This window comes from Ranitomeya variabilis, chromosome 2 (assembly GCF_051348905.1).
Source record: "Ranitomeya variabilis isolate aRanVar5 chromosome 2, aRanVar5.hap1, whole genome shotgun sequence".
Lineage (NCBI taxonomy): Eukaryota > Metazoa > Chordata > Amphibia > Anura > Dendrobatidae > Ranitomeya > Ranitomeya variabilis.
The window spans coordinates 234,743,537-234,756,736 of NC_135233.1; the positions used below are offsets into that span (position 1 = coordinate 234,743,537).

Genomic DNA, 13,200 nt, shown 5'->3' on the forward strand with positions numbered 1-13,200 from the left:
GGATGTAACTCAGGATCAGTACAGGATCAGTAATGTAATGTATGTACACAGTGACTGCACCAGCAGAATAGTGAGTGCAGCTCTGTGGTATAATACAGGATGTAACTTAGGATCAGTACAGGATCAGTAATGTAATGTATGTACACAGTGACTGCACCAGCAGAATAGTGAGTGCAGCTCTGGGGTATAATACAGGATGTAACTTAGGATCAGTAATGTATGTACACAGTGACTGCACCAGCAGAATAGTGAGTGCAGCTCTGGAGTATAATACAGGATCCGTACAGGATCAGTAATGTATGTACACAGTGACTGCACCAGCAGAATAGTGAGTGCAGCTCTGGGGTATAATACAGGATGTAACTTAGGATCAGCACAGGATCAGTAATGTAATGTATGTACACAGTGACTGCACCAGCAGAATAGTGAGTGCAGCTCTGTGGTATAATACAGGATGTAACTTAGGATCAGTACAGGATCAGTAATGTAATGTATGTACACAGTGACTGCACCAGCAGAATAGTGAGTGCAGCTCTGGGGTATAATACAGGATGTAACTTAGGATCAGTAATGTATGTACACAGTGACTGCACCAGCAGAATAGTGAGTGCAGCTCTGGAGTATAATACAGGATCCGTACAGGATCAGTAATGTATGTACACAGTGACTGCACCAGCAGAATAGTGAGTGCAGCTCTGGGGTATAATACAGGATGTAACTTAGGATCAGCACAGGATCAGTAATGTATGTACACAGTGACTGCACCAGTAAATTAGTGAGTGCAGCTCTGGGGTATAATACAGGATGTAACTCAGGATCAGTACTGAAATGTATGTACACAGTGACTGCACCAGAAGAATAGTGAGTGCAGCTCTGGGGTATAATACAGGATGTAACTCAGGATCAGTACAGAATAAATAATATCAAATGAAAATCTGTACAAAAAAAAAAATGTTTATTATACAATTATTTTATAATAACCCTTTCATAGTGGACGTGGACAATAACACTTGAGCTTCGCCTGTCCTGTTATTGTACATATATGTGGTCTTGCTCCTTTGCCTCCTCTGTCACGGCTCCATCATTCTGGCAGAGTCCTGCAGACGACTATCCCTGAGTTACTGGCTCATTGGGCAGATCCTGTAGTTCCCGTAGACCCTTGAAAAAAGCAAAACCCCATCAGTTTGATGAGATTGAAGAATCTGTAGGGGTTTGTGGAAAGGAATTATGTGCTGGGCCCTATAGACAAGCGATGTATAGGCATAGTGTGGATATTTAGGATACACATGCTCCTCATGCAGTAGGTAATTCCTAATGATGGGGTTGGTACCGGGTGGCCATGTAAGGATGCAATGTGTCAATTCACATAACCATAGCTACAGTCCAGTGCTAACACCCCGGGGTCTCACCTCCAGGACCAGTCTGATATGGGCCTTTATATTTGCAGCGTCTTTGGTTAGATTTTCACTAATTCTACAAACAAAAAAAACAATTCTGTTCACATGTGAAACACAAGGCGCATTAATTCACGATAGTAACACAAATCTAGACAAGACTAACCAGATGTATCCAGATTTGGCCTAGTCAGTGTTGTCTAATCTAGATCTTGTCTCTTGTAATCTAGATTATTTTTTAATCTTGACTCGTATAGTATTAGATATACAGGAACAATCTACAGCCTAGGCAAATCTGGATTGCACAAGACAAATCTAGACAAGACTAAGCCAGAAACGTCAATATAGACAAGAATACCATGGAGACATCTTGATTAGACAAGACTAACCTGAACTCCTCTAGATGAGACAAAATTGGCCTGGAAACATCTAGATGAGACAAAATTAGCCTGGAAACATCTAGATGAGAGAAGACTTGCCCAGACACATCTAGATGAGACAAGACTAGTGTGAACACATCTAGATGAGACAAGACTATCCAGGGCACATGTAGAGGAGACAAGACTATTCAGGACACATCTAGAGGAGACAAGACTACCCAATACACATCTAGATGAGACTAGACTAGCCCAGACACATCTAGATTACACAAAACTAGCCTGGACATATCAACGTGACAAAACTAGCATGGACACATCTAGATTAGACCAGACTAACCTGAACTCATCTAGATTAAACAAGACTGTCCAAAACATATCTAGATGAGATGAGACAAGACTAGCAAGGACTTACCTAGATGAGACAAGACTAGCCCAGACATATCTAGATCAGATGAAGCAAAACTATCCAAGACACATCTAGATTAGACAAGACTAGTCTGGACACATCTAGATTGAACAAAACTAGCCCTACTCGCCAGGTCACATCTAGATTAGACAAGACTAGCCAGGACGTATCAAGATGAGACAAGACTAAGCTGAACACATCTAGATTAGAAAAGACTATCCAGTACACATCTAGATGAGATAAGATTAGCCAGAACACATCTAGATTACACTAAACTAGCCTGACACAACTAGACTACACAAGACTAACCTGGACACATCTAGATGAGACAAGACAATCTAGATGTGTCCTGGCTAGTCTTGTCTTATCTAAGTGTATTTAGTCTAATTTTGACTAATCTAAATGTATCTAGTCTTGGTTCACTGGGCTATTCTTTTCTAATCTAAATGTATCTGGGCAAGTTTTGCCTATTCTAGAAATACTTAGGTTCGTCTTGTCTAGATTAGACAAGACTAGTCTAGATGTGTTTAAACCTGGGATGGCCTAGATACATCTAAAGTAGACAGAACATGCACAGATATTTTAGATCAGATGAGACTAGCCTAGAAGCATCTAGCTTGGACAAAGCCAGGTCAGATGATAAATAAGACTACCCCAGATACAGGTGCTTCTCACAAAATTAGAATATCATCAAAAATAGATCACTTTGTTTGTAATGACTCTATATAATATGAGTTTCACTTTTTGTCTTGAAAAACTGAAAAAAATTAACTTTTTGATGATATTCTAATTTTGTGAGAAGCACCTGTATGTCTAGACTAGACTAGCCTATATATTACTAGATTAATCAAGATAAACCTACAAACGAGTGGCTTAGATAAATGGCACTTCCCAAGCTATAAAATAATCCAAACAGACAAGGAAGCATAGGCCAAAAAAGTTAAATAAATCATCTTTATTAACAATTAATCTAAAAATCGAACAATAAAAGTGGAGATACAAATACAAAAAAGATACTGCCTAAAGAGGTAGCACATCCATTTCTAAATAGTCCAGTGTCATCATACAAAGCCTATCTTTAAACTAAAGTTCCCATAATACTGCTAGGAAAATAATTCCAATTAGGAGCCCTTACATAAGTTTCAACTGAAGACAAAAGTATCTGAAGTGAGAGACAGCTAGCCTAAACCTAGCTGGTAAGCACAAAGCAGTGCATTATAGTACTGGTTCAGATTAGTGCATAGACCTTACTATACAGGCAATGGAGTAAATCCACTCACTAATGCTGAATTATGCTATACACATCTCTAATTGCTGGGCATGCAAAAAGAAAATATATTGATGATTAATTTTACTTTTTTGGCCTATGCTTCCTTGTCTGTTTGGATTAGATTAGTCAAGAGTAGTCTACATACATCTTTATTAGACTACCTCAGGCAAGACTAAACTAGACCAAGTTGGATCAGACAGAAAATGAGATAAGACGCCAGAGAAATGGACGGTGGATTATGGCTACATGATGGCAGCTTATACAGATAAATGGGAGAATCCCTTACTCCGTCAGCATTTTATTTTTCTTCTCGATGAACCTGAGCGCTTCCTCCAGAGTCAGCTCAGCAAAAAAGCCAAAGCCTAAAGCCACAAATATCTTGGAGGAATCCGGGCTGCGGAGGAAAGAACATGGAGAAAGTATCAGACAAGAGGCGAACCCTCGGGACACGGGAATGTAATGTTGCAGGATGTTCAGGAGGGAGGAGATTGGGAAGAATAGTACTAGGCACTCACACCTCAGCATTCACATAGAAATTGCAGCCCAGGTCGACCTGTGTCTGGAGGGGTCCTGACTCCAACTCCTGCAAAAACATAAAGGGGTCTCAGGAGCACAAGGTCTCATCTCCACATCTGGCTCAGGAATGCCACATGCAGAAATAAGTTATGGTTCCTGCCACAAGGAGGCGCCAATGAGGACGGTATGAGCACTACTGAACTACAGCAACCAGACATATGCAGTGCAGGGTGCAGCTACACAGACTTTACAGGGTTAATCCTGCACCTTCAGCCTCTCGATGACGTTCTTCAGCTGCAGATACTGGCTGATCTTCTCATACACACTGTCACGATTCTCCAGCACTCTCCTGTGAGAGGGGAAAAAAAGAATGTGAGCACAGGAAGCTGCAATCCGGCACTGTATGTGGGGGAACTCTGACAACGTACACGAGAGCAATGCAGACACTGCATACGGGGAGTATCCGCTCACACTGCATACGGGGAGTATACGCTCACACTGCATACGGGGGAGTATCTGCTCACACTGCATACGGGGAGCATCCGCTCACACTGCATACGGGGAGTGTCTGCTCACACTGCATACGGGGAGCATCCGCTCACACTGCATACGGGGAACATCCGCTCACACTGCATACGGGGAGTATCCGCTCACACTGCATACGGGGAGCATCCGCGCACACTGCATACGGGGAGTATACGCTCACACTGCATATGAAGAGTATCCGCTCACACTGCATACGGGGGAGTATCCGCTCACACTGCATACGGGGGAGTATCCGCTCACACTGCATACGGGGAGCATCCGCGCACACTGCATACGGGGAACATCCGCTCACACTGCATACGGGGAGCATCCGCTCACACTGCATACGGGGAGCATCCGCGCACACTGCATACGGGGAGCATCCGCTCACACTGCATACGGGGAGCATCCGCTCACACTGCATACGGGGAGCATCCGCTCACACTGCATATAAGCTCTCTGGTCACACTGCATATGGGGAGTATCAGCTCACACTGCATACAGGGGACACACTGATCACACTGCAAATGAGGGGGCTCTCTCTGATCACACTAGATATGGGGGGCTTTCTCTGGTCACACTGGATACGGGGGGCTTTCTCTGGTCACACTGGATACGGGGGGCTTACTCTGGTCACACTGGATATGGGGGGGCTTTCTCTGGTCACACTGGATACGGGGGGCTGTCTCTGGTCACACTGGATACGGGGGGCTGTCTCTGGTCACACTGGATACGGGGGGCTTTCTCTGGTCACACTGGATATGGGGGGGCTTTCTCTGGTCACACTGGATATGGGGGGGCTTTCTCTGGTCACACTGGATACGGGGGGCTTTCTCTGGTCACATTGGTTACGGGGGCTGTCTCTGGTCACACTGGATACGGGGGGCTTTCTCTGGTCACACTGGATACGGGGGGCTTTCTCTGGTCACACTGGATACGGGGGGCTTTCTCTGGTCACACTGGATATGGGGGGGCTTTCTCTGGTCACACTGGATACGGGGGGCTTTCTCTGGTCACATTGGTTACGGGGGGCTGTCTCTGGTCACACTGGATACGGGGGGCTGTCTCTGGTCACACTGGATACGGGGGGCTTTCTCTGGTCACACTGGATACGGGGGGCTTTCTCTGGTCACACTGGATACGGGGGGCTTTCTCTGGTCACATTGGTTACGGGGGGCTGTCTCTGGTCACACTGGATACGGGGGGCTTTCTCTGGTCACACTGGATACGGGGGGCTTTCTCTGGTCACACTGGATACGGGGGGCTTTCTCTGGTCACACTGGATACGGGGGGCTTTCTCTGGTCACATTGGTTACGGGGGGCTGTCTCTCGTCACACTGGATAGGGGTGGCTGTCTCTGGTCACACTAGATACGGGGGCTTTCTCTGGTCACACTGGATATGGGGGGCTTTCTCTGGTCACACTGGATACGGGGGGCTTTCTCTGGTCACATTGGTTACGGGGGGCTGTCTCTGGTCACACTGGATACGGGGGGCTGTCTCTGGTCACACTGGATACAGGGGGCTTTCTCTGGTCACACTGGATACGGGGGGCATCTGATCACACTCTATAGGAAGGAAGGTACATGATGGCTTTTTGGTCATACTATATAGAGAGGGCTCTGGGTTATACTGGGGCTCCTGCTCCTTGTGGGCGTGGCCTATATGCAGGGAGGAGTCTCACATACAAAACACTTCCTATTTTCCCAGCCCCATAACCCCGATCCCCGTTGGTCACGTGTGCGGCAGGTCAAATGTCACGTGCAGTCACGTGGTGCGCACCTCAGGTCCCGTTGCAGAGTATCCGTCACGAACGCCTCATATTTTAGCACCTTCTCCTCCATGTCCGGAGCAGCTCCAGGCCGCAGACGCGGCGCAGACTCTGACGTCACTTACGTTCCTCCAGTCACATGACCAATGATGACGTACAGCCACCTGAGCCGCCATGTTTGTCCCTGGCGGAAGTATCGAACCGGAAGTGTTCCACTTTGAGCTGCCAGGCAAAATGGCGACTCCGGAGCTGCTGCTGGACTCTAGTATCCGGCTGTGGGTTGTGTTACCCATCGTGTTTATCACCTTTTACAGTGGCCTCCTGAGGCATCATGTCACCCGGCTACTACAGGGCGAGAAGAAGCCGGAGCTGGAGCCGCTCAGTGACAGGTGTGGCCCCTGAGCTAGGGCTCCTCACCATACCCTTATGTGGCATGCAATCTCTACCCAATCAGTCTCCTGCTATTCTGGCGTCGATCCTCCCCATCTCATCCCTGAGTTGTTGCTCTCTCGTCCTCCTGTACTAACAATGTCTCCTTCATCCCTCAGTCAGGTCCTGATCCGAAGCCGAATTCTCAGAGAAAATGGGAAATACATCCCGAGGCAGGTGAGCAAAGGTGGATCCGCGATCAAGGGCGGGTGCCACAGGGTGCACCTGATTGAGGGAGGGTGCTGGCGGTAGAGGACAGATGCCGCGGGGTGCACCTGACCCACGATAGGTGCTGCCAGCAGAGGACAGATGCCGCGGGGTGCACCTGACCCACGATAGGTGCTGCCAGCGGAGGACAGATGCCGCGGGGTGCACCTGACCCACGATAGGTGCTGCCAGCGGAGGACAGATGCCGCGGGGTGCACCTGACCCACGATAGGTGCTGCCAGCGGAGGACAGATGCCGCGGGGTGCACCTGACCCACGATAGGTGCTGCCAGCGGAGGACAGATGCCGCGGGGTGCACCTGACCCACGATAGGTGCTGCCAGCGGAGGACAGATGCCGCGGGGTGCACCTGACCGACGATGTGTGCTGCCAGCAGAGGACAGATGCCGCGGGGTGCACCTGACCGACGATATGTGCTGCCAGCAGAGGACAGATGCCGCGGGGTGCACCTGACCGACGATAGGTGCTGCCAGCAGAGGACAGATGCCGCGGGGTGCACCTGACCGACGATAGGTGCTGCCAGCAGACAGATGCCGCGGGGTGCACCTGACCGACGATAGGTGCTGCCAGCAGAGGACAGATGCCGCGGGGTGCACCTGACCGACGACAGATGCCGCGGGGTGCACCTGACCGACGATAGGTGCTGCCAGCAGAGGACAGATGCCGCGGGGTGCACCTGACCGACGATAGGTGCTGCCAGCAGAGGACAGATGCCGCGGGGTGCACCTGACCGACGACGGGTGCTGCCAGCAGAGGACAGATGCCGCGGGGTGCACCTGACCGACGGCGGGTGCTGCCAGCAGAGGACAGATGCCGCGGGGTGCACCTGACCGATGGCGGGTGCTGCCAGCAGAGGACAGATGCCGCGGGGTGCACCTGACCGACGGCGGGTGCTGCCAGCAGAGGACAGATGCCGCGGGGTGCACCTGACCGACGGCGGGTGCTGCCAGCAGAGGACAGATGCCGCGGGGTGCACCTGACAGACAACGGATGCTGCCAGCCTAGGTTGGGTGCTGCGGGGTTAACCTGACAGATGATGGATGCTCCTGATGGAGGGTAGGTGCTGTCAGTTGGTCTCTTGGGTGATTTTCGGTGTCTGGTGTTTTCAGCCCCCAGTGCGTCGGTATGGAGAAGGAATAAGTGCATTATTAGGTCTCCATGTTTCAGCTGATTGATGGATATTTGGATCAGTGACATGTAGGATGTAGATCGTGATTAGGGACTAGAGATGAGCAAATTTGATTGTGTCCTCGCTTATTTGGCAAGCAATAGCACTTACCGGATAAGCTGCAGAGGGAACCCGGCTTCCTGGATAACTCCGGCTGATCAGCTGTTCAGCTCCACAGCTGCATGTGTCACAGTAGAGACAACACATGCATGGAGAGCCTGTGTGTTGTGACTGTCACACAGCAACGACACATGCAGAACAGCTGATCAGCCGGCGCGCTCCATGTATCCGGGTTCCCTCTGCCGCTTATTCGGTAAGCGCTATAGCTTGCCGAATAAGTCCTAACCCGATCAAAATCGGTCATCTTTATTAGGCTAAGTTCACATTAACGTTTGGGGGCTTTGCGGAGGGCTGCGTACTTCCTCCATACCTATCTTTAACATTGGGTACGCAGGACATGCGGATGCGTTGTTTTGACCGCACGGGAACGCAATAAGTTGGGTTTTGCGTGTACGGCGGGCGCGTCAAAACGACGCATCCGCATGTCCTGCGTACCCATTGTTAAAGATAGGTATGCAGGACGCATACAGAAATGGGCTGGGCTTAACTGAGGACGTAAGCAGCCCTCCGCAAAGCCCCCGAACACAAATGTGAACCCGGCCTTAAGGACCAGATCTCTGTGATGCAGCCTCTGGCCATTGAGCTGCTGCATGGATTGGAGGGGTCGGGCACTGGCAGGGGCCTCCATCTATATCCAGAACAGTATGTCACTTAAGATCAGTGAAGGGAGAGTGACCCGTCAGCCACTACCCGTCACTTCTGATAAGACACCTGGTAACAGCTTTGTGATGGGTCTGACACCAGGCACACGTGTATGTGATCACTCTACTTCTATCTTGCCTGTAGTCTTTTCTCATGAGGAAATTCTACTTTAACGATGCAGAAACTGGCTTCTTCAAGAAAACCAAAAGGAAAGTGACGCAGAAGAACCCAATGACAGGTGGGTGCAGAGCCTTGGTGCCCTCCACTTGGATCTGGACTGAGTCCTGATTGTGCTACAGTCACTCCATTCACCTTCTCTTTTTACCAATGCATAGATCCCAGTATGATGACGGAGATGATGAAGGGCAACCTCACCAATGTCCTCCCCATGATCCTGATTGGAGGATGGATCAACTGGGCCTTCTCTGGTTTCCTTACAAGTAAGTCATACCAAAATCCAAATTCATTAAGCGTAGTGATGAGCGAGCACACTCGGGTGATCTCCGAGTATTTATGACTGCTCGGAGATTGTTTTCCTTGCTGCAGCTGGATGATTTGTGGCTACTAGACAGCTTGATTACATGTGGGGATTCCCTAGCAACCAGGCAATCCCCACATGTACTCAGGCTGGCTAACAGCTGTAAATCATGCAGCTGTTTCAACAAAAACTAAATCTCCGAGCAGTCACAAATACTCGGAGACCACCCGAGCAACTAGTACACTCGCTCATCACTAAGTCCCTTTTGTGGGAATCAAAACCGTTTCTGAATGTCTTACGCCACAATGAGATATATGGATTTCAAGCAACAGGCCCAAATCCTGAAGCTGCACTATTGAAAGATTCAGCTGCTGCAGTCAGGGAGAGAAGCCACCATGAGAACGTGCACATAGATCTGCCAAGCATCCAGGCCACATCTTCTGTAGCTATCGGTAATGGTGATTTGATATCTTTATCTCTCATTAGTGCAGCCTCAGGCTTCTGTTCTGTAACGAAGTTGTTAGCTCATCAGGTGAGTGAGATATGATAAAACTGTTTCCACATTTCTATCACACCTTTAAGGTTGTCGTTGTTGGCGTAACTCTTAAAGGTTCTCCTTGGATGATATGTAGGATGACCGTGAAGAGTTTTTGCATCTTTTGTCTCTCCAGCAAAGGTACCTTTCCCCCTTACTCTGCGATTCAAGCCCATGTTACAGCGGGGCATTGAGCTGGTATCTCTGGACGCGTCTTGGTAAGTATATCTTCTGCTTGATGTCCCTGCGTCCTGCCTCATAGTCTATAGCTCTCATCTGTGGTTTCGTTGTAGGGTCAGTTCTGCATCCTGGTATTTCCTGAACGTGTTTGGCCTGAGGAGTATGTACACGCTAATCCTGGGACAGGACAACGGTGAGAGAGTTCAACAGCGCTGATAATCAGACCAGGGTTGTCAAGGACTTTAAAAAAACAGCGCCACCTCTGGCTGCAGGTTGTGTGAGGTATTGCTGCTCAGCACTAATCACTTTGCTGGAGCCAAGCTGCAATACCAGACACAGTGAGTGGTCAGGGGTGGTGCTATTATTCAGAATAAGCCCTGTAAAGTTTTTGATGGTTGGTCCATATGTGAAAATCATGTGGTTCTGACTGCAGGAATGCGCACAGAACGGGAAGCTTTCATCCTTGTTAGAATGGACCGATAGGATCTGCAATTGAGCATGTGCACTATTTTCTATGGGGCAATTGAGCGTTACCATCTGCTTCTGGCAGCCCTAAAGGGATAAAGTTTCCCGATCATAGCAGCAGGAAACCTACGCATCAGTAAGGTATCACTTGTCCGGATGAGCAGAGTCAGACGGTCGTATTTCTCGTGCGAGAATTGCATAGCACTGCAGGGACGGGCCTGGCACCTCTCCTGACCTGAGCAAGACAGCGTGATGGATTACTATGCAGTTGTCAAGCCGAGAGCCAGTACAAGGTTTACATGCGACTCTCGCACAAGAAATACGGCATGCCCAAAGAACGTAGCTCAGGCTTTAGGGAATTGCTAAAAGAGCAATTTCCCAGATTACAGGATTTGCTCCTATGTGGGGGAGAAGTGCTGCTTAACTTTATAGTATGCAAGCTGTTGAAAAACTATAATTCCTAGCATGTGCAAAACTTAGGGAATGCTGGGGGTTGTACGCCATTGATAAAGGGTTTGTCAGAAGATTGCATTTTGGTGGGGTGCAAATATTTCACAACTACCAAACACAAGGCTGTCCAGGCATGCTGGGACTTGTAGTGTGACAGCTTGCCCATATACAGTCTTCAGGCAGTGCCTTTATGGTGAGTGTTAACTGTTTGGGCTTGTGTGCCTCCTAGCTGCTGACCAGAGCCGTATAATGCAGGACCAGATGACAGGAGCCGCTATGGCAGTTCCGCCTGACACCAATAAAGCCTTTAAAGTAAGTACACCCAGCAATCTTCAGGTCATTTTTGCCACCATTGTCAGCGATTTGTGAAATTGTTTTGAATGTATCGGTCACCCGATCAGTAGAGAGACACTGATGCTTTTCTCCAGAAATCTTCCTTCTTCTGTGTCTGTTCATGAGCACATAAGGGGAATGGTTACTGTGAGGTAGAAACGTTGACACGACAGCCCATATTCACTTGGAGATCCATATATAATGACTATAAAGTATGTGATGAAATATTACACTATAATGGTTTCTCTCTTGTTTAGGCTGAATGGGAAGCCATGGAGATCACAGAACATCAGTGGGCGCTAGAGAACGTGGAGGAAGATCTCGTCTCGAAGGACCTGAACCTGGAATAGTATTTTCTGTGCAGCTAAAATGACCATTGGGTATACAGTATTTTTGTTACAGATTTGCCAAATAAAAGTTCTAAGATATTAGAGTTCTACAGTATTGGCCACGAGTGTCGATCAATCTTGGATATCAATTCTTATTAATTAACCACAGGTCCCATGCTGCACTGTTTGTACTGCAGAGGACAGATGGTATTCACCCCCTTAGCTTCAATCCTATTTTGTTACATTACAACCTGTGTTTAGATATTTTTGTAATCCGATTTGTGTGTGATGCATCAGCACTAAATAGTTGGAGAAGTGAGAAAAATATAGGTATAAATTTAATTTATGGGATAAGAACTAAAAATTGTCATGTGCACATGTATTCACCCCTTTTTGATATGAAGGCCCTAAAACTTCTGATGCAAGAAGTTACCTTCATAAGTCACATGCTTGGTGACAGGATGTCCACCTGTGTGCAATCTTAGTGTTGTATGTCAGTCAGAATATACACTTTACCTTTTCTGAAAGGCCAAAACACCTTTAAGCAAGAGGCACCACTAACCAAACACCATGAAGACCAGGGAGATCACACAAGTCAGGGACAGAGTTGTTGAGAAGTCCTAGTCAGGGTTGGGCTATAAAAAAAAAAAAATCCCAATCTCTGATGATCCCCTGGTGCACCGTGCACCAAAACCTTCAGCATGGGCAAGGAGGGCATTAATCCGAGAAGCAGCACAGAGACCAAGAGTAACCTTGAAGGTGCTGCAGCGTCCCCAAGCAGAGACTGGAGTATCTGTCCATACGACCACAATAAGCCGTACACTCCATAGAGGAGGTGTTTATGGAAGAGTGGACAGAAAAAAAGCTTTTACTTAAACACAAAAACTGGCAAACACAAAATGAGCCTTACAAAAGACGTGTGAGACTGCACAAATGTATGGAGGAAGGTTCTGTGGTCGGATCAAACCAAAAGTGAACTTTCTGGCCACCAAGGTAAACATTATGTCTGGAGCCAAACCAACACAGCTTATCAACCCAAGAACACCATCCTCACAGTGAAACATGGTGGTGGCAGCAGAGACAGAAAATGGTTGGTGCGAAAGAGATATTTTTGAGCAAAACTTGTTTGTGTGTCTGTGCTTTGAGACTGGGGCAAAGATAATGACCCAAAGCATACTGCTAAAATACTCGAGTGGCTTAATGGGAAACATGTAAATCTTCTGGAGCTGCCTAGTTAGAGCCCAGATCTTAATCCAACTGAGAATCTGTGGTCAGACTTGAGGATTGCTGTACACCAGAGGAAACCATCTAACTTGAAGGAACAGAAGTAGTTATGTCTTGAGGAATGGGCAAAAATCCCAGTAGCAAGATGTGGAAAGCTTATGAGACTTATCCAAAGCGACTTGCAGCTGTAATTGCCACAAAAGAAGGCCCTATAAAGTACTGGCTTTAGGGGGGGTGAATAGTTATGCACAAGTGTTTAGTTATTTTGTCCTATTTATTGCTTGCTTCAAAATATAAAGAAAACCAAGTGTTCATGGTTGTAGGCATGTTCTTTACATGAACTGAGGCAAACCTTCAAAT

The 13,200-nt window shown here is 47.8% G+C and overlaps 2 protein-coding genes across 2 annotated transcripts; one reads left to right on the top strand and one right to left on the bottom strand.

Annotated features, from left to right (window-relative positions):
* Positions 1-933: 933 nt before the first annotated feature.
* Positions 934-6,419, bottom strand: UXT (ubiquitously expressed prefoldin like chaperone). The gene is made up of 6 exons (XM_077284057.1): positions 6,273-6,419; positions 4,234-4,315; positions 3,966-4,033; positions 3,737-3,844; positions 1,410-1,473; positions 934-1,158 (listed from the first exon to the last, which is right to left on the bottom strand). Exons 1-6 carry the CDS (start codon positions 6,332-6,334, stop codon positions 1,108-1,110), a joined length of 435 nt encoding a protein of 144 aa, XP_077140172.1. The 5' UTR covers positions 6,335-6,419; the 3' UTR covers positions 934-1,107.
* On the top strand, positions 6,347-11,729 carry LOC143805141 (ER membrane protein complex subunit 3-like). Its single transcript, XM_077284056.1, has 8 exons — positions 6,347-6,650; positions 6,810-6,867; positions 8,991-9,084; positions 9,182-9,286; positions 9,996-10,077; positions 10,153-10,232; positions 11,184-11,266; positions 11,545-11,729. The coding sequence occupies exons 1-8, from the start codon at positions 6,436-6,438 to the stop codon at positions 11,635-11,637; spliced, it is 810 nt and encodes a 269-aa protein (XP_077140171.1). The 5' UTR covers positions 6,347-6,435; the 3' UTR covers positions 11,638-11,729.
* The last annotated feature ends 1,471 nt before the right edge of the window (positions 11,730-13,200 follow it).

What these genes read in the sequence shown, in the direction of transcription:
- UXT (XM_077284057.1), bottom strand. Translation starts at nt 6,334, where the DNA reads ATGGAGGAGAAGGTGCTAAAATATGAGGCGTTCGTGACGGATACTCTG. An exon ending in ACGTCATCGAGAGGCTGAAG is followed by an intron (nt 4,034 to 4,233) that starts GTGCAGGATTAA and finishes ATGTTTTTGCAG; the next exon opens with GAGTTGGAGTCAGGACCCCT. An exon ending in AAAAATAAAATGCTGACGGA is followed by an intron (nt 1,474 to 3,736) that starts GTAAGGGATTCT and finishes TTTTGTTTGTAG; the next exon opens with AATTAGTGAAAATCTAACCA.
- LOC143805141 (XM_077284056.1), top strand. Translation starts at nt 6,436, where the DNA reads ATGTTTGTCCCTGGCGGAAGTATCGAACCGGAAGTGTTCCACTTTGAG. An exon ending in GGAAATACATCCCGAGGCAG is followed by an intron (nt 6,868 to 8,990) that starts GTGAGCAAAGGT and finishes TCTTGCCTGTAG; the next exon opens with TCTTTTCTCATGAGGAAATT. An exon ending in ACACCAATAAAGCCTTTAAA is followed by an intron (nt 11,267 to 11,544) that starts GTAAGTACACCC and finishes TCTCTTGTTTAG; the next exon opens with GCTGAATGGGAAGCCATGGA.